Genomic DNA, 21,063 nt, shown 5'->3' on the forward strand with positions numbered 1-21,063 from the left:
AAAACCAGCTCTTCCGGTCTTTGGCACTGCCGCACATGCAAAAAACAACTGATCATCATGCGCACATGCACATCAGAAACCAGGAAGAGGAATGGATGATGCCGTGCATGCCAGCTGACATGGCTCCATGTGCCACTTCAGGCACACCTGCTATAGGTTCACCATCATGGAGATATAGGTTAGAAAGTGCTGCTCCCCTAGGTCTCAAAAAAGTATAGAGGAATGAATTATTGTGTGAGCTTTGTTGTAATCAGCTAAGTGGGTGGAGCAAACACAACGTTGGTCATTTTGGAACCTCTCAGGTGCATTGGAAATAATAGTGACAAACTTTCCCTCTTTTGAGGGGTCCTTGGTGCTCTCTGAACGTACTTGTTTTCTTACATACATTTCATTACCCAAGCTAGGTAACATCATCAGTGCTAGTTAGCTGTGCAGTTTGTTTTCAGTTTATATACAAGTGCCTTGCCTGTCAGTGTTGGTGGGAGCGATATTAGAGATTCTGTGGCTGTGCTGTTTACTAATGGCTCTTTGGCATTTTCTTGATTGAGGTATTGTTTATTTGATTGTTGGTCTGATGTTAACCTTGGCGTTACTGGTAATCTTTGCAGATCTGGGTGCTGATTGCTGGTGGAGAAGTGCTTTTTGTTCCTTTCAGGGCTGGGTGATAGTCTCTTTTGCATAGTCTATAGGTGTTAATTTCTCTATGTCTATTTTGATGGCTGAATTGTCAGAGTGCCAGGCTTCTAGAAATTGCCAGTCTTCTAGAAACAGCCACTATATATAGGACAAACAGGTAAGACGATTGGAAAAACACATCCACAAACACCAACTAGCAGTCTGAAGACATGATGAAAATTCTTTAATTTCACAACATGTAGATTCAATTGTGAAAATGTGACCATTCTGTACCAAACCAAGTCCAAAAACACCAGGGAATTTCTAGATGCCTGGCACTCTGACAAATCAGCCATCAATAGACACATATACACTAACAACATCTGTAGACTATGCAAGAGACAACCAACCAGCCCAAAAGAGAACAAAAAGACTCCAGCACTTCTCCATCAATAATCAACACCCAAATCAGCTTATATTAACTCGAAGGTTAACATCAGACCAACCATCAAGCAAACAATATCCCAATCAAGAAGCAGCCAAAGTAGCCAATAGCAAACCAGCCAACCAAAGAATCTTTAAGACCATCTCCATCTCCACTGACAGGCAAGTCACTAGAACATAAACTGACAGCAAACTGCACTCCTTACTAGCACTGATAATATTACCTAGTTTGGCTAAGGAAATGTCTCCAAGAAAACAAGCAAGCTCAGAGCGCACCAAAGACCCTTCAGGTCAACCCTGAGCTACAAATATTCTCCTTTATTTTTCCCTTTTGTTTAGGAAACTATGGAGAGAGTGGCATGGAAGCTTTCAGGGAACTGGCTGCACAGGAAGGCCTTTGTATTGCGCATTCAGACAAGATCTACAGCAATGCGGGAGAAAAAAGCTTTGAGAAGCTGTTACAGAAGCTCCGGGACAGGTTGCCAAAGGCCAGAGTTGTGGTTTGTTTCTGCGAAGGGATGACTGTCAGGGGAATCCTCATGGCTATGAGACGCATGGGAGTATTTAGAGAGCTTCTACTGATTGGAAGGTAAGTTGTGTACCTTTGCTTGCTGTCATATCAGGACAAAGAGGAGAAAAAAAGGTAAAACCACTGAGCTTGTTATTGCTATAAATCTAGAGTTTAGAACCAAGAACTCTTATGGAGTTCTTAGGCTTATCTTCCTTTTCTTGTATCACAAGCACCTCACATTATTTTTTGAAGATAATTTCCATTTAACTTTGCCCTTAAAATAGCAGAGCAAATTTTAAAACTAACCAATGTTCTCTGGACAGGTTGCATAATTGAACAAAATGTGCTAAGTTGAGTACCAAAGAGAGATTACATAAACACCTTCTGGTAAAAGTAAGCATCATGAGCTAGTAGTATGATCTTACTTTATATAAGAACTTCTATTTATTAGTTTATTACATATGTTGTGGATTAATAGAGGAGCACAGCATTGACCTTGGAGAAAATACATGGCAACCATTAAGACAACATGAGCTTTGTCTGGAAAAACAAGACAGAGGGAGAAAGAAACTCAAGATTGCCCCAACTTGATTCTCTTTAGTATAAGAGGGAGGGAAGGCAGAACACTTGCAGGCTTTCAAGAATCTGTTATTTTGCCCTAAATTAATAAAGTAGAGTTCCACTGTTTTTTGTGATATCTGCTTCCTGACCTGGCCTAATTTGAAGGGTTGACAGGTTTTGAATAATGATCCTTCCTCTTTATATGTCTCCCTCCCACAAAGATCTCCAAATGTTTCATTTTCAATGACTTATTGTCTTTCTTTATTTCTTTTTTTTTACACTTTTATGGAAACATTTGTTTTGTGGGAAATACATAAGCACAAAACCCAAACATTTTCCCCATCCTCACTTAAAATTTCCAGCTCTGCACCTTGATAGTATCCTATCCACTTTGCATCATTGTCCATGGTTCTTGTCCCTCCCAAAATTGCTATTACCAGAAGGAAGGAAGGAAGGATTAGTCATGCTTGATGTAAAATAATTCTCAAGGAACTTGCTGGGGAGGAGAAAGAAGGTTGCTCTTGTAGCAGATGACGATAAAGCTGAGAATGGAATGGGAGAGAAAGCAGACATAAATAATCAAGAGAGAGACCAAACCAGTTGATACCTTATCTTGCAAGTGGCAATTTAGTCCAGTTGTAAAATTATACAGTGATAGCAACTTAATTAAACTCTGTACACATGAAGCTGTGGAATTCCGTTGCCATATCCAAAATTCTATATCCACCCCAAGCTAGCATGACTTACTGATATCTACGCAGTTCTTACTTCATTGAACTTGCCAACTGTGTGCTGCTTGATAACCCAATTGGACAACATTTCTCTGTTTGCTCCAAAATTAATACAACTAATATTTTCAGTTAAAAATGAAGCTCTTTCACTACTTCATCTGATAACTGAAAACCTGTATCATAATTAGAGATTCATCTATATTTTTGAGTACTGAAAATATCACAAGTACAAAAATGTTTCCAAGGGAATGGAAAATTATTTGCAAAATGAAAACATTGTGATAAATATTTCCAGCATGCGTTTAATCTTGAACACCATGAGTAGTTTTATTTGAATAAAACTGGCAACTTTGAATTATTTTTCTGCAGGAAAACTCCAAATATGTCTGAGATAAGTCATGTATTTTAATACAAAGAAAGCTATGTTTCTCCTTTTTTCCCCCCTTTTTGGCTAAGCTAGAGTTGAGAAAGGATTTCAGGCAAGTACAGGTGAAACTCGAAAAATTAGAATATCGTGCAAAAGTTCATTTCTTTCAGTAATGCAACTTAAAAGATGAAACTAATATATGAGATAGATTCATTACATGCAAAGCAAGATAGTTCAAGCCATGATTTATCATAATTGTGATGATTATGGCTTACAGCTCATGAAAACCCCAAATCCACAATCTCAGAAAATTAGAATATTACATGCAATCAATAAAACAAGGATTGTACATAGAACAATATCGGACCTCTGAAAAGTATAAGCATGCATATGTACTCAGTACTTGGTTTGGGCCCCTTTTGCAGCAATTACTGCCTCAATGCAGTGTGGCATGGAAGCTATCAGCCTGTGGAAACTTCATACTGGACTTCAAGCATCTTGCAGTGTGTTCCTCTCCATTCTTCCTCCATACTCTGGTCCTTGGTTTCCAAATGAGATGCAAAAGTTGCTCTCATCAGAAAAGAGGACTTTGGATCACTGAGCAACAGACTAAGTCTGTTTTTCTTTAGCCCAAGTAAGATGCTTCTGATGTTGTTTGTTGTCCAGGAGCGGCTTGACAAGAGGAATACGACATTTGAAGCCCATATCCAGGATCTCTGTGTGTATAGTGGCTCTTGATGCACTGACTCCAGCCTCAGTCCACTCCTCATGAAAGTCCCCAACACTTTTGAATGGCCTTTTCCTCTCCAGGCTGTGGTCATCCCTGCTACTTGTGCACCTTTTTCTTCCACACTTTCCCCTTCCACATAACTTTCTATTAAAGTGCTTTGAAACAGCACTTTGGGAACATCCAACTTCTTTTGCAATTACCTTTTGAGGCTTCCCCTCCTTATGGAGGGTGTCAATGATGGTTTTCTGCACAACTGTCAGGTCAGCAGACTTTCCCATGATTGTGATTCCTACTGAACCAGACTGAGAGACCATTTAAAGGCTCAGGAACCCTTTGCAGGTGTTATGGCTTAATTAGCTGATTAGAGTGGGACACTTTGAGCCCAGAATATTGCACCTTTTCACAATATTCTAATTTTCTGAGATTGTGGATTTGGGGTTTTCATGAGCTGTAAGCCATAATCCTCACAATTATGACAAATCACGGCCTGGACTATCTTGCTTTGCATGTAATGAGTCTATCTCATATATTAGTTTCACCTTTTAAGTTGCATTACTGAAAGAAATGAACTTTTGCACAATATTCTAATTTTTTGACTTTCACCTGTATATGGATGGTTCCTCTTTTCAGGCAAAAGCAGAAGTAGTTGTTTTAGCTGATTCCTCAGGTAATGGGCACAGGTGAGACAAATCCTATCAAAAATTAGTTATCAAAAATATCATGGATTTGGCAATTTGTGCCAGTGGTAGAATTGATGTCTTTTAAACATCATTGACAGATACCTGTTCCTTTTCTTCCAGTTGCCTGAGGGTTTCAACTTGTCACTGTTTCAATTTACCATTTCTTATGGACCCAGATGATGTATCCCTGCACTCAGGAGTGGTAGACAGAGCTGTCAAAAAAAGAAAGTAGTAATGATAGGAAGCTTAGAGTACCATGAAGCCTGTCAAAGTAAGAGGAAGAATTTTGGAGTAAATACTTTCTTCTTCCAGTCCATTTAATTCATAACCCTAGTGGCAGATGCCGTGAGAGTAATTCTCTCCTTCCAGGGGTGGGATTCTACAGGTTTGGACCAGTTCAGGCAAACAGGTAGCTCTGATGATCAGCTGGGAGCAAACCGGTTCGCCCAGACGATCAGATAGTCCCACCTGCCCGCTCGCGCTATTTTCCTACCTTTATCTTCTCAGTTGATTCGCATGGCAGAGCAGATTTCTGGGTGAATGAGCTGTGTTACTCCTCCGAAGAAACCCGTAAGTGAAAATTTCTTCAAACTGCGCATGTGCAAATCATGCAATCACCAAACCGGTGGTTAAACTGGGAGGATTCCACCACCGCCCCCTTCCCTAAACAACTGCAAAAACTGCTGAGTTATCTAAATATATTTTTCCTTCCTTCCTTCCTTCCTCCCTTCCTTCCTTCCTTCCTTCCTTCCTTCCTTCCTTCCTTCCTTCCTTCCTTCCTTCTATATGAATTGTTGAGACACCTATATAGTCACCCAATGTACCTTCAAAAACTCATCTTTCTCCCCTCAAATATGTCATCTTTGGAAAGGACCAAGATTTGGAATAATGGACAAAAAAGGAAGTAGATAATGTGATTGTTGTGGGTCTTCAATGACTGCTCCGGGGAAGAGAAGTTAAAGAATTGCTGAAGAATTCTTCTACACTTCAGTGACGTTTAAAAGATTTCTTTCTCTTGTGTGTTAAAAACATGCAGTTGAGGGGTGGGAGCCAACCAGTTTAACAACTGGTTTGCTTCGCTGCGCGCGCATGTGCAGTTTATGGAGAAATCGCCTTCCGCATTACTGCTGGGAAGGAAAACAGCTGAGGTGCGGCAATCCACTCTGTCGCGCCCATCAGCTGGGCTTCAGAAAAGGGATATATGAGTATAGCACAGGGCCGGGAAGGCGGGCCCAGCTGAAAGTCAGAGCGAACCGGTTTTCTCCCAGTGATAGTCAGAGCTACAGGTTCACCTGAATTGGTCTGAACCAGTAGAATCCCACCCCTGATGCAATTATGTATAATGCTACCAGGGAGGGTATATGATTGTTCACTTCAAAAATCTACCTATTTAAGTTTCAGTTTCTTCCTCTATTTTTTCCTCATATCTTTCTTTCATTCATTTTGTCCTGTGCCACCCAGGACAATTTTTTTTCAAAATTCAAAATTTTGAATTTCAAAATTTTTTATTACTGGTTCTGTGGGCTTGGCTTGGCTTAGTGGGTATGGCTTGGCGTGGTGGGTGTGGCTTGGTGGGCATGGCAGGGGAAGGATACTGTAAAATCTCCATTCCCTCCCCATTCCAGGAGAAGGATACTGTAAAATCCCCATTCCCTCCTGATCAGCTGGGACTCAGGAGGCAGATAATAGATGGGGGCAGGACCAGTCAGAGGTGATATTTACCGGTTGTCCGAACTACTCAAAATGTCCGCTACCGGTTCTCCAGAACTGAATACCACCTCTGGTGCCACCTCATGTCACTTTATGTGACATGTAAACAAAGGAGAGCATTGAAAGAGAAGGCTTCATCTGTTTTTAAATTCCACATCAATCTCCATCTATCCCTTTGAAATACAGATGCATGCCAACAGATATATCTGTAACAATATCATTTTCACAATATAGTAAGATGATCAAAAAATAAAATAACCCCAAACAAAAACATGTACAGCTTGGAAGAAAGGAAAGCAAATTTCTCTCACCCACCCACCCAATATTCATCTGAAATTTTACAAGTTTCTTAGTGTCGCCTCTATGCTGCAAGCTCGGGCAGGAACTGTCATGTAAAGCTTAAATTGCTTTTTAAATTGCTTGACAAACTGAAAGAAGTCACAAAATCTGAGAAATAAACATATTAACAAAACAAATTATGATGTCATTTTCCACACTGGCAAAATCTGTTTTTTAAATAACTGAAATAAAATCTTGGCTTATTTTTCTAAAACAGAAATTTGGTATGAAGACAGATAATAATTCTGATATCCTTGAACTCTAGGAAGGCACTGAGGTCTTTCATAGAAGAACCAGTGAAATCTTTAGTGACAACCTCTCTTATATTTATTTATTTCCTTTGCCCTTTTATTGCTATATTGATTTTCTGTCTTCTCTATGTAAATTCATGTCTTATTTTTTTCCATCTTCTTGTGTCTCTTATGAATTCTTAATTTACATTTCTACTTATTGCTGCAGCCTGACTTAACTTCAGCCATATCTGTGTTTATCTGTGTTCTTTCTGCTGGTGCTCGAATTCCCTGCCTCTCCATCCTCCGCCAGCCCTCACAAAGGCCCTTGTTAATTGCTTGCAGGTGTTACGCTTTTCTTTGGCTTTTCTGTTGCTGGGTAGAGGGGGCGGTTTCACAGCCTCCACTCCTGGTCTGCTGCTATGCTGAGTTGCTTCTTCAAGCCTCATGTTGGATCTTCGGTCTACTTGGTAGTCCCTGTCAGCTCCCTATCTTTATATTCCAAGTGTTGCCTCTTCTGGCTACCAAAGGCTTGCCAGCATTCTGGACCTCATTTTTCTAGATGCTGCTGTAGCAACTTCTGAGATCCTCAGTTCATTTGTCTTCTCATACAATGAGCTGTAATACCGCTCCTGGTCCAGTGACTCTCCAGTCCAAAGTCATTCTCATCTGGCCACTGCCACCGAGACTTCAGTTGCTGTTGCCAGTCTCTGGGTTTCTCCCAGCATTTGGCAGAGGTCTCCAACCACCTCCTCTTCTTCATAGACCTAATTTTCTTCATCCTCATGCCCATGCCACAGTGCTCTGCACACTTCCACTTTTCCCTCAGCTGTGGACTTCACACTTTACATGTAGCTTACCCCAAGGGTTAGCTTTAAACAGGAAGGAGGAGATACAGATATTTTCTGTTTCCTCTAAATTTCATCCTTCCCCACATCTCCACTTTCTTAGTGTTTAGGAAGTTGGCAAAGGCACATTTCTTCCACCAACATTTGAACTGTTCATTTATCTTATTTTAATTTATTTCATGTTAACTTTTGACTGTTATTTGTATTTTAATTGTATTGAAATTGCTGTATAATGCAACGACTCTAAGCAAAGAAAGAAAGGCAGAATATAGATCCAAAATTGATACGAATTACCATATTAGTAAGGCACACCAGAGTATAAGACACACCATGATTTTGAAGAGGTAAATTTCAAAAACAGGTTTTTGCACTCTGTAGGCCTCCCAAACCCTTTGCATGCCTCATTGTTTGTAAGAAAAGGGGGGGCATGCAGAGCTTTGGGAGGGCTTGTAGAGTGCTCCTGGGGGCTGAGGGGGAGCAAAAACAAGGAAAAAAACAGCCTATTTTTTGCAAAAAGGGGGCATTTTTTTGCAAAATGAGCAAAACCAGACCATTTTTGCTCATTTTTGCCCTCCCCAGCCCCCAGGAACACTTTGCAAGCTTCCCAAACCTCTGTACGTCAATTTAGCTGTTACAATGTAATAAGGGTTAACCGGAGAGGCAGTTTCTGTAATCAGGGCAATAAAGATTAGGCTAGAAACAGTGCCAGAATGTTTCCTTCCTGCTTTCCTTACAGGATTAGTCCTGTAAAGTGGGAAAAAACAAAATGAGATTTCTTCCAACAACTGGTTCTTTGAACTGCTTAGAAAGTTAACAACCAGTTCTCCCGAATAGGTGCAAACTGGCTGAATGCCACCACTTCACTTTAGCCTGTCTGTTGCCCGTTCAATGTGGTTTCAGTACCTGTTCTGCAATGCTGTTTTGACTACAAGTGGAGAGTAGGATCACAGTTTCTACAGCCACATCCTTAATTTTGTTTTTCAAATGGGTCAATTTATCAGTGGATAAATATGATTCTCTTTAATGTAAGAGGACACAGGTATACTCTTACAGACTTTTAAGTTTCTGTTATTATATTCTACAACAGTAAAGTGGCATTCGTGAAATCTTTGAATGTCTACCTGGAAGGGCGAACACTGGCAGCCAAGAGAGAGTCAACAACTTTAATTCTTTGCTAACATCTAGAGGGCATCCAGTTGATAAGCCAATAATTGTTTTGGAAAAATGAGGATATCCCATTATAGCCACCATCATTCACAGCTGATCAACATGGAAATTGGTGATGGCCTTTTCTATGGTTGGTGACATTCAAACTTTGCCCAAAAAACCATGCCAATCACTGCCTTTACAGTATCATGTAAAGGAACCGTATGAACAGCATGGCTGGGCCAGATGCATTTAACAGGCATGTTATTGGAGCAACACTATTTATGCTAACAGGATTGCCTTCTTTCTCCAGACTAGGAGGAAATTGTGGCAAAATGGCTGTATAGATGACCTGTATAGGTTTTTAAATAGAGTTAATAGAAGAGAGATGGGGTCATTGGCATAGAAAATATAGCCCCATCTAACAATGGTGTGAAGCAAACCTCCCAGGTAGTACTTCAAATTCAGTAGAGAAACCCTCCCCCCCTATTGCCTTTAATTTCATAAAGCGATTAATATAGCGATGCCCATGGTCATACATAAATTCATATAGCTGTCAAAAGTATAGCTGTTTATTAGAATTATGGTCATGGCTCATATTTTCATGATGAAAACAAAGAACAAAAAGCTTTTGCTGGAGCAGAGACATATTTAGAGGTACCGGTATTTATTTTGACTCCTTCGGCAACACAATGCAGCTGTACCAAGGTGTAAAGAGACACATTGCTGGTAGGGGGTGGGGATGGACTTGGCATTCATTTCACTGAAATGTTTATCATTCAGGACAAGAGTCATCAGAGTGCAGCTCCTGCATTTTTAATTTAGAAGTGCTACATATATAAGATTGGTAGCAATGCAGGAAGCATTTTGTTATATTGGGATGAAGGTAATTTTCAACTGGGAATGGATTTTGTGCCTCTAGGTCAGAAATAGTAGACAGGTCCATCATATTGATATTTGATTTGTGAGTATTTTAAATATGCAAACTGCTGCATTAGTCCAGCAGTTCACAAGAAGGGCATGTTGCAAAGCATGCCTCTGAGTTCCCTTACATGGTTACTTTGAGACCTCCTTCCTTTCTTCCTTCCTTCCTTCTTTCCTTCCATCCATCTATCCTTATTCTGACCCTCATTTATTTCTTGGAAAACAAATTATTGATTGAAACCTATGAGATATTTGTGTGGATAATACTATATGATTTCTTTCTTTTAGTTTGGTAGCTGAGCTTTTGCCCTTACATCCTGCATTGCAATCCTGGGTACATCAAAGAAAAAGGAAGGCTAATTTGGGCTGGTAATTGCATAGTCCAGTATAGCATTTCTTACTAGTTGGATAATACTTACAACTTTTAGTTTCCAGTCAGTGGCAGGACTTCCTCAATTGTAGTGGTTCTGCATTGTGTTTGTATGTATAGAGTCAGAGTTGGGACGTGGGTATTTCTTTTCTGTATTAGAGCTTCAAAATAATAAGAAGATAGAATGGAAAGGGCCTCAGAGATAATCTAACCCAACCTCCTACCCATTGCAGGAACCTACTCCTATAACAACTCTGACAAATGAGCACCCGGTCTCCATTTAAACATCTCCAGTGAAAGAGAAGCTACTATTTCCTGATAAAATCTAATCCACTGTTGAGCCATTCTTATTGTTAGAATATTTTTCCTAACCTCCATCTGAAATCTGCTTATAATTTAAACCCACTCTTTCTTGTCCTATTTTTCTGGAATAGTTCTGAAAAATTTCTGCTCTTTTACATGACTTCCCTTCATATAGTCTAAGATGCCTATCATGTCTGACACTCAGAGATGCACCTATATTCTTTTGTTTATTACATAAAGTTTTTTTTATTTTTTATATACATTCACATAATTATTATTCTTTTTTTACATTCATAATTCTAATACATTTGTCATTCCATTTATAGAATTGTAATATTCCATTCGGGTTGTTTTGTCTACCATCCCTCACCTATTTTGACACCACCTTCTTCTCCTTTCCTTGTCTCCCTCCCTCCCTTCTCTACTTCCTTCCTCTTTTCCCTTCCTTCTTCCCTTACCTCTCCCTTCCTCCTCTCTTCCTCTTCCTACCCTTTCTTCTTCTCTCCTTCTCTCCTTCTCACTTCCATCTTCCTCTCCTCCTCACTATTTTCCTTCCCTCCTCTTCTTCTCCTCTCCTCTCTTCCTTTCTCTCCCTCTCTCCCTTCTCTACTTTCTTCTTTCCTCCTCTCCTTTCCCTTCCTTCTTCCCTTACCTCTCCCCTACTTTTCTCTGCCTCTTCCCCTTCTTACCCTCTCTCCTTCTCTCCTTTCCCCTTCCATCTTCCTCTCCTCACCTTCTCTCTTCCTTCCCTCCTTTTTCTCTCTAACCTATATTCTTTTGTTTGTTTTGATTAAGCCTCTATCTGAAGAATCTTAGATGCAAATGATCATTCAATTCACCAATGTTTACACACACACACACACACACACATTATACATATCCCACACTCATATACACATACATGCATCTGTTGAGGACACAACTTCATCCAAACTCCTTAAATCTACCCAAAGTATTCCTATTTCACAGCAAGTGTTAATGTTAATTTAAAACAGAACACCTATAGTTCAAAAATAAATGTGTTGAGATGAACAAATATCGAATGAATTCTACTCATCAGTGCAATTACAGTGAATATAAAATGAGTTCCAAATATCTTGAAGGGTTCAAATTGAATTCACAAAAGTTTTGCCACCTTAAATTGCAAAGTCTTTGGTTAACTCTTTGGTGAACTCTTGAATAGCAATAGTTGAGAAAAAATAGTTGTGACATTTTGCTCATAGAAATCCTTGAATTATCAGACGACAGGCCTTGTGTACACACTCAGATCATCTCCCAATCTTATGGCTGGGTTAAAAAACTGGAAAGTTTTGGGAAGAAGAAAATATTCAGTTAAAAGATATCTAGGAATAAAGGACAAACTTTTCATTAATGATTTCCCCTTTCCCCCTTTTGTCATAAGTTCTTGCAATTCATCAGGCAGACAACACACACACAGCCGTCCTTGCAAATGCTTGTTTATACATAGCCCGTCAAGGATAGAAACTAAGCAAGTAGCATTCGGTTAATGCATAAAAACAAACTTAATTTTCCTCATCTTTTTCTTGCTTCTGCTTTCAAAGGAATGTAATTTTTTATGGCCTAATTGATTTACCATTCAAAAATTAACTATCTCCCCGCCTGCTATAATGTGGCTTCCGCCAACATGTTAGTATGTCTGTCCTAAACTAAAACTTCCCAAGTAGCTATTTCTAAACTCCCCAATGAATTCATCAAAGGTTTCAATTAAAACTTTGCTGGTAATCTCTTGTGGCTAGCACAACCTTGATCTACAATTTTGGTAGCCTTGAATCCCTTTGTCCCTCTAAGAATTTACCCAGATACCACACTGTCCTTCTCTTTGCATGGTGATTTCTATGCCAACTCCTCTTCAGTAATCTTAAATCACCCTGGAACCTGATTCCTTTTTAATTCCATCTTTGCTTACTAGCTGTTTTCCCTCTCCTGATGTGAATCCCTCTCCAACACTCCAAAACTTCTCACAAGCTTCTTAACCCATTTCAAAACTATATGTGTGTGAAAACCTTGCCTGTTTTCCTCTCAGCTTTTTGCCACTTTTAATTTTTCACCACAGGGATAGTTTACATGTCTATGAGATAACATGACAAGGTATTAGATGATGTCTACACTCTCCATTCTGTTCCAGATAGATTTGCTTTCACTTGGGATTATGCATGTAATATGTACTATTTTTTTCAACAAATAGACAATCAAAGAATGTGAAGCAGAAACTCAGCCAGACAAAGTTGTATTCTCAATCTCTGTCTCCCACCTTCTTTCTTCCTGTTACCTCTGTTTGTCCATAATAAAACAATCACATGAAAAAAAGAGAGACAGCCATTTTTGTCTCTTTTGTCACCTGCTTTGTCACATTCCCATCAATGGCGCATTTTCTCATTAGAAGAAAAAGGTGAAAAGGGGAGTAGTCTGAATCTGGATTACTGATTCAGCAGGATTTTATATTTTGTCTGAAACCCATGTATGTAGACCTCATTGGATCTCCCTCAACCTTTCCAACAGAAGAAAAAAATGCTTTTAAAAGGTTAGCAATTATTTTAAAGAATCACATAACAATGATTCAGTTATAACATCAATTTTTTTTTGGCTTGTTATGACCCAAGAGTAGGAACAACCGCCCTAGCGCGTAAACATACAATATCATGCTTCTTAATATTTATGATCCCGCAATATCACTATTGCCACACAATAAAATTCAGAATATGATCAATGAAGCATAGAAAGCAAAGGGATAAAAGAGAATGCACCAATATTGAGATGATACTGAAATAACTGTAACATTAGTTACAGCTGCATCATCATAATCATTATAGTCATGCAATATGTAAACATACATGCAATAATAGCAAGCGTCAGAGATGGCTTGCCAATTTCTTGACTACCAGTTCGGGCGCACTCCAACATGCATGCACAGAGGCATCCAGGTGGGTGGGCGGAGCCTCCCACAGCCGCTACTACCGGTTCGGCCGATCCGGGCTGAGCCAGCAGCAACCTGCCTCTGTCAAGTGTTATTGAAAAGTATTTTATCTTCCATTATGATATCAATTATATAACCATCAAAATATTTGCTAATCCATTTTTCTTTCTCATGTAGTCCATATTTCACATCAGACACATGAGTCTTAAATTGATCAGATGATAAAGAATACCAAAAGTTTCTAAGAGCAGTAGGAAAACAAAAGACTCCACAGAGAAGAGTAGATCCTGAATCTTGTTTCCTTTGATATACTTGGTTGGACTTTGTATATCATTTCAATAAAACGATTAATAAGAATCTATTACCCAGAATTGTGGATGGTGCGTGGGATGTTCTCTAGTGTAGCTTTGACTTCAGTGGTAATGAATATTGTTTACATGAAGACTTTAAAAACACCTTCTGTCTCCCTCTGTACCAAAAAATGTAAGTTTTTGCATTTAATTGTGGGAAAGTTGACCATCTGTATAATTACTGACTTTGCAATAAGCCTGTTTACCTCTTTCATCAAAAGAGCATTTTCAGATGTTAAAGACTTTTTTATAATCATCCAATTAATTAAGATTTGTATTCTAGGATGTTAAACCCAAGCAACTACTTTTATTTCAAAGTTTTCTTTTAACAGGAAAAGTTTCATCTCTAAAAACTAAGATACCAAAGTCCCTCCATATTGAATTTCAGGAAACGGGAATGGTGGAAACAGAAACATTATTGCTGTATGCTGCAGGTTCATTCTACTTCTTGCTAGGAAACAACTCAACCTTGGAATTTATTCTAAAAGGCAAAGTGAATTGTCATGAACCAACTGGTGGGAAGCTAGGAGACATGAGAGGAAAGTTTGATGGGATGAGACAAAGTCAAGCCTAATGATCTGAGAAGAGAAAGTTGGAATAGGGGAAATATATATATACACACACGACTATTTTAGGAGAAATGTGGCAATTGGTCCTCTGTCCATTTGAGGACAGTTTTGTGAGGTATGGTCAGTGGTGGGTTGCAGGCGGTACACCCAGATATGGGTGTAACGGAGCCTGCCTGGAGCACTGGGTACCGGTCCGGTGCTCCGCCCACCTGCCCACCCAAGCTCCTTACCTATCCTTTAAGCCTTTGTGCATGCGCATAGCACGTACGTCGCCTGTGTGATGCTCCACCAAGCAGCTGGAGCATCACAGAGGCTTGCAGAAGCTTCACAGGCAAGTATGATGCATGCGCACGCGCCACACATGTCCATGTGGGTGATGCCAGGGCCGTTCCAATCATACTGGTTCGAACGGAATCCAGAACCCACCACTGGATATGGTGTATGGAGGCCCATAGGACTTTGGGGAAACCAAGGGCAGGAGGCAGAGCATGGGATATCTTGGAGGGTGAAGGAGGTGTCCTGGGAGTGCCTACAGAGCATTTACTACTGAAATTAAGCTTGCCTTGGTGGAATAAATCATGTCTCTGTCTGGGTTTAGGTAGCTTCTGAAGATTGCAAGCCCCAAACATCTGAGCTTTAAAGCAACATGCTCATAGAAAATAACTTTGCTCTTCCTTTTCCTCTCTTATTTATTTAGCAACTTGTTTAACAAATGCACCTACTGCCCATCTTCTTAATGCTCTGGGTAGCTTGCAAGATCCAATATAAACATCACTGCAGCAACAGCTATAATAATAAAATAAGAAAAGCTAAAACAATATCATTAAATATGAAGTTTCAGTTCTGGAAGACGGCCATAAAAGACCCCCTAGCCTAGGTGAACTGGCAGCTTTGTCATCACTGTCCAAAGTTCAGAGCCACTCAGCAACCTCACAAATAGAAAAGATAGTAAACAAAATAAGAGATTGTGCATGCCCTTACATGCAGCTTTGGTCTGCAATGAAGTTGACTACTTAAAGCATAATTGAAGCTGGTTCAAAGGCAGTTTGAGAGGACTTGTGCCACAGAGGTGATCCATCATGTTTGGCTGTCTGAAGAAGAACACACATACCTTCACTCCAATTACATGTATACAAGTTGATTGGATTGGCAATTGAGCTTGCTTCATTGAGCCATCTTCATACAAAAAGCACCTTTGGAACAACCATAGACTGGATGATTGAGAATCTCTATAGACCAAACAGATCCTCCCCGCCCCCCACTTCTTTATATGGTATATTTACGACGAGTAAGCCATTTTTCTTCCAGTAACTGACACTGGTTGCTTAGCCAACAGTCCTGAGTCCTGTAACTCACTTGATACCAGATGTCCAGGAACTCCAATACATAGTGTGGTCCTTGTTGACCAAGGGCATACTGACCAATCTAGTATGGATTTCTGTTAATTACATCTCACAGTATTGATATTGGGAGAGACTTAATATTATTTTCTCCCCAAACCATGCCACTTTGCAGACTAATATAAATGAAAGAGAGACCATTTTCCAAGGAATATCTAAATTAATTTTTTACAGTGTTGCATGTAGAAGAAAAATGAGTAGTAATGTGTCTGAGAAAATAAGAATAAAACAAAGCAGGACAAATAGGAGAAGGAAAAAGCACCATGACATGAATGTGGATATATTCCATTGGATTTTATTTAGATTGAGATATGCTACCAAAGGCTAAGCAGAGGATGAATATTTCACTGGACTTCAATCAGTCACTTCTGCTGCTATTTCTGTCATCAGCATTTAAGTAGAGAATGCATTGAGTGTTTTATATATTATATTCAATCAGTTGTTATATTCTAGATAGGCAGAGTTTACAAAAGAATGACACCTTGGGTGTGATGAAAGTTTGGAAGAGATTACCTACAACAATGATGGAGTCTCTTGTCCACGTTCTCCCATATGTTCCCCCAAGAAAATGACTGACATTTCAGTGATCCTTCCCAAATAAAAGGCGTTATTTAAAAGACACATTCAGAAATAGACCAGACTTATCAATCACTCACCAGTGATCTCATGATGAAAATCATATGAAGTAGGGCAGCACTCATTTTCAAGCCCTAGAGTTCCTTTCTCAGAATAGTAGGGTCAAAAATGTAATTGTTTTTGCACTTTGCAGGATAGTGGGAATTTAAGAAGGAAAATGGGCTCCTTAAGATTTGCAGATACTTAAAGCATTTATTTCCCACAAATCTGTTATTAAGAAAGAGAATGAGCGAGCACCAATTTGGTAAATGATGAAGGTATTGGACTGGCACCAATCCAGGGGTGAAATGCTACCAGTTCGAACCAGTTCGCCTGAACCAGTAGTAAAAAAATGCTATTGGTTCGGGTGAACTGGTATTTCTGACGATCAGCTGTGAAGTGTGATTTATATTAGCTACAATCATTGAATTTCCTGCTTTATAGCTAATCTAAATCACGTGGCACAGCAGATTCCCACTCCCCACCCCTTGCTGTTCTACTTATCTTTGCAGGTGCACTCAGCAGGAGGCTTCGCCCACCCAGATATCCTCACGTCCCATTTTTGATGCTCTGCGCAGGTCCTACGCATGCACGAGCGGAAGGTCCTACGCATGCACGAAGATGGCATGTACACTCACATTTACAAACTGGTAGTGAAGGTAAATTGATTTCACTCCTGCACCAATCCACTCTTGAGTCTGAAAGTTCACTGAGTAACTCTGGGCAAGTCGCTCTCTGACAGAGCTGTTGAAGTCAGGTAAAAAGCAGAGAAAGGGATACTGTATATACTGCCTTGAGCTTCTCTATAAAATATGGGACCTAGTCCTGATAAATAATAAGTAAATAAATAAATGTACTGAGTCCAATTCATTTTTTTTGCAGTGTGGCCTTTGCTTCGCAAAGCAAATGAATCTGTGCACCGCTGTCTTCTCATTTTATTATTTCTAACTCTAAACTGGTTAATAAGAGTGCCAAAAGTTTTGCATTTTGATGTTTCAGCAGTCACCCTGACACTGTGATGAAACTTTTATTTATTTATTTATTGTCAAATTGCTATAACCATGAATCAGAATTATAATTCCCATCAGCTCAACCTGCATCGTCAGACTTCATACAAGGGCTCAGCAGTAAATCATAGCTCTTCAGACACTTAACTCCTTTTCCATCCTTGCTTTGACACACGTCTCAAACACAGCACAGCTAGATTAGAATTTTTTGCTTCAGACAAATAGAGAGCTTTCACTGAGTGAAAGATGGCAGAGGCTGAACCTGCTTCAGAGTTTCAACTCATGACCAATGTCCTCATTTTCCAAATAATTGCACAATCTAGATCTTCATTTTACCAACCTTGGAAGGAGGGACAGCTGAGTCAATCTTGAGCTGGTAGGAATCGAACCCCTGCAAGTCAGCAGAATTAGCCTGCAATGCTGCATTCTAACCACCTCGCTACCATGGCTAATTGATTAAAATGTTGATTACCTGCTTCCCATGGACTATGGAAAATACAGAGCCTAGGGTTTGGGACTTAGCAGGAGAGAAGCACTCATGGCCTGCATCCTTTTAGAGGGTCACTGAAGCACCTGGAGATTTATTTGTGTTCTCAGGGTCACTTGAGTAAGTGCTCCTGGTTCCTGTAGTGTGCAATATTGTTCTCTGGAATTCCATTCCTACTCCCACACAAAGGGTGTTCATCCCAAATTGTACAGCTACATTAAAACACCTGTCGACCTCACAAAGTGATTTATTTGCGCAGCCAGTGCCCATTTTGGGTGATGAAAATGCTTGGTACCCTAAGGGGAGATGACCAGATATGGAGAAATTAATGGATTTAGTTGAACTCTTTGTAGGCAGATTTTTTTTTCACTTCCAAATTCACTTTTCTGTGTCATATGCTGTCCTAAATTAGAGTCTTTTGTGCTGTCCTAAATGAGAGAATTTTATCTATCCCTACTGATGGACTGGTTTTTCTCTGTGTTTTTTTTTTAAAAAAATCTTCAGGTATCACTCTGACATTTTTTTCCCCTTCTCTTGATAAATCACAAACTCGTGTAACACTTAGCCAATTGGTTTGAATGAATTGTAGTTCTTGGAGGAAGAACCGGAAAGAATCACTCCTGAATGGAGGGAAATAGTGACACTGATGATATGTTTTCTTGCTATAAACATCAGCCTTTGTGCCTCACAATACCGGTGTGCCATTTGTTGGATGTTATATAAACCCAATGCTTTTCTCTTCAAAGAGAAGCATCTGATTTTGGGGGGGAGGGGGCAGCAAGCTATTTTTGCTGCTCCTGTGTTCCTGGTACACTATCCTTCTTTTTTTCTGTGATCTGATAGCAGGATGACTCCCTTGGCTGTTTGGAGAAAAAAATCCCCCCCCCAACACACACACACCATAATGGCATCTTCAGATGGAGTGTTCAAGGGAAAGGAGAGCAGAAACGCATCTCTTTCCATTTCCAGACAGCTTCTCTTATCCCCTCCTTCCGTTCCAAGCCTTGCAGTGTTATGTGGAGCAGAATATACTTGCACTTTGATTGAAATCAGTGGTGGGATTCAATTTCTTTTTACTGCCGGCTCTGTGGGCATTGCTTGGTGGGCATCGCACAGTGGTGGGTTGCGGATTCCGTTCCAATCGGTACGGTTGGAATGGCCCTGGCGTCACCTACATGCACAGGCGCGGTGCACACGCACATATGCGCATTGCGCGCATGTGTTATAAGATCAAATGACACTTCTGCAAGCCTCCGCGATGCTCCAGCTGCTCAGCAGACCATCGCGCAGGCACTGTATCGCCATGCATGTGCATGGAAGCACTGACAGCTTTAAAGCACGGCAAGTAGCGTACGTGGGCGGGTGGCCCTCGGAAGCACCGTACCAGAACGGTACCCAGTGCTCTGGGCAGGATACGGTATGCCCATATTGGGGCCTACCGCTAGCAACCCACCACTGGCATGGCAGTGGAAGGATACTGTAAAATCTCCATTCTCTCCCCACTCCAGGGGAAGGTTACTGCAAAATCCCCATTTCCTCCTGATCAGCTGGGACTCGGGAGACAGAGAATAGATGGGGGTGGGGCCAGTCAGAGGTGGTATTTATCAGTGTCCGAACTACTCAAAATTTCAGCTACTGGTTCTCCAGAACTAGTCAGAACCTGCTGAAGACCACTTCTGGTTGAAATAGTATGGAACAGCCTCTTGTTTCCTTTTAGGCAAAATAAAGAATCATGATCCTGCAGTCCGCCTTGGATATTCACTTAATAGCAATAGCACTTAGACTTATATACTACTTCACAGTGCTTTACAGGCCTCTCTAAGCAGGTTAGAGAGTCAGCCTATTGCTCCTAACAATCTGGGTCCTCGTTTCACCAACCTCGGAAGGATGGAAGTCTGAGTCAACCTTGAACCAGTCAGAATCGAACTCCTGGCAGTCAACAGAATTAGCCTGCAATACTGCATTCTAACCACTGTGCCACCACGGCTCATAACATCACCCAATCGCCAAAATTATTTTTAAAAGACCCATAGAAAATAAATAACATCAAAAAAAAATTTTTAGACTCTCTTCATTCCCCCCCACTGCCCAGCCCCTTTTCATTTTGAAATCAAAGGCAGTTGATTACATTGCATGCAGACTTTCAAGCATATATCATACAAAGATATTCCCTAGAAGCCATGAATTGACCACAACTTTCCAAATAATTGCAGACACGGAAGTGTGTCAGTTCAATGTAGGAAACAGTCGGAAGTGGTTGTAGACATTGGTGATAAACATGGAGGGAGAGACTTAGAATATCAACTTCAAATCAAATCTATTTTCTCATGGTGACTGACCAGAATTCTATGAGTTAATTAATTAAAATAATTAAACAGTTTCCATTTCAAATAGAATAAAGTCAGAACTAGGTCATCAAGGAATTCAGGGCATGTCTAGCTTAACAGCCAGAATAACAAAATGTAGCTACATTCACAGAAACAAAATCATACAGTGTGATAAAGCTAGCTGTAAATAAATCAGAATTGTTTGGGTATTTTGCCAGATAGAGAGTTATAGAAAGTTGAATATAATTGGCATGAGCTACAGAGTCAGGGGATCCCTTTCTACAAGGTCATAATCTTAGCTCAGAAGAGATGGTTTTCTCTTTCTCTCTTTCTTGCTCTCTCTCCTTTTCTCTGAAAGACTAAAATTATTATGGTTAGTTGCACAATCAACCAGATGCTTAGACTGGGTTTGACATTTTTATCCACCTAGCACAGGGGTGTCCAAACTTGGGAACTTTAAGACTTGTGGACGGCTGGCTGGGGAATTCTGGGAGTTGAAGTCCACAAGTCTTAAAGTTCCCAAGTTTGGACACCCCTGACCTAGCAAGTCCTTCTCAAGGACCAGGGATAGGCATATGTGGATGTTTGATGGTATTAAAGGTATTGTCACAGGTTGTAAGCTATTCTACCCTGTTTCCCCAAAAATAAGACCTCCCTGGATAATAAGCCCAATTGGGCTTTTGATCGCATGCCCTAAAATAAGTCCTCCCCTGAAAATAAGCCCTCCCTGAAAATATTGCAACACAGCAGCAGCCATGAGGTGACCACGCTCGCCGCCTTCTGCACCTCAAAAATAATAAGACTCCCCCAAAATAAGGCTAAGTGCTTATTTCAGGGGTCAAAAGAAAATAAGACCCTGTCTTA

General features: G+C 40.2%; 1 protein-coding gene across 1 annotated transcript in view; it reads left to right on the forward strand.

Annotated features, from left to right (window-relative positions):
- GRM1 (glutamate metabotropic receptor 1) overlaps nt 1-21,063 on the forward strand; it is a 222,482-nt gene that overhangs the window by 65,983 nt on the left and 135,436 nt on the right. The window contains exon 3 of the mRNA XM_081945642.1: nt 1,399-1,648. Within this exon, the coding sequence (XP_081801768.1) occupies nt 1,399-1,648 (250 nt within the window). The remainder of the gene's footprint in view (nt 1-1,398; nt 1,649-21,063) is intronic.

The sequence above is a fragment of the Natrix helvetica genome, assembly GCF_964273705.1.
Source record: "Natrix helvetica genome assembly, chromosome: 2".
Taxonomy (NCBI): domain Eukaryota; kingdom Metazoa; phylum Chordata; class Lepidosauria; order Squamata; family Natricidae; genus Natrix; species Natrix helvetica.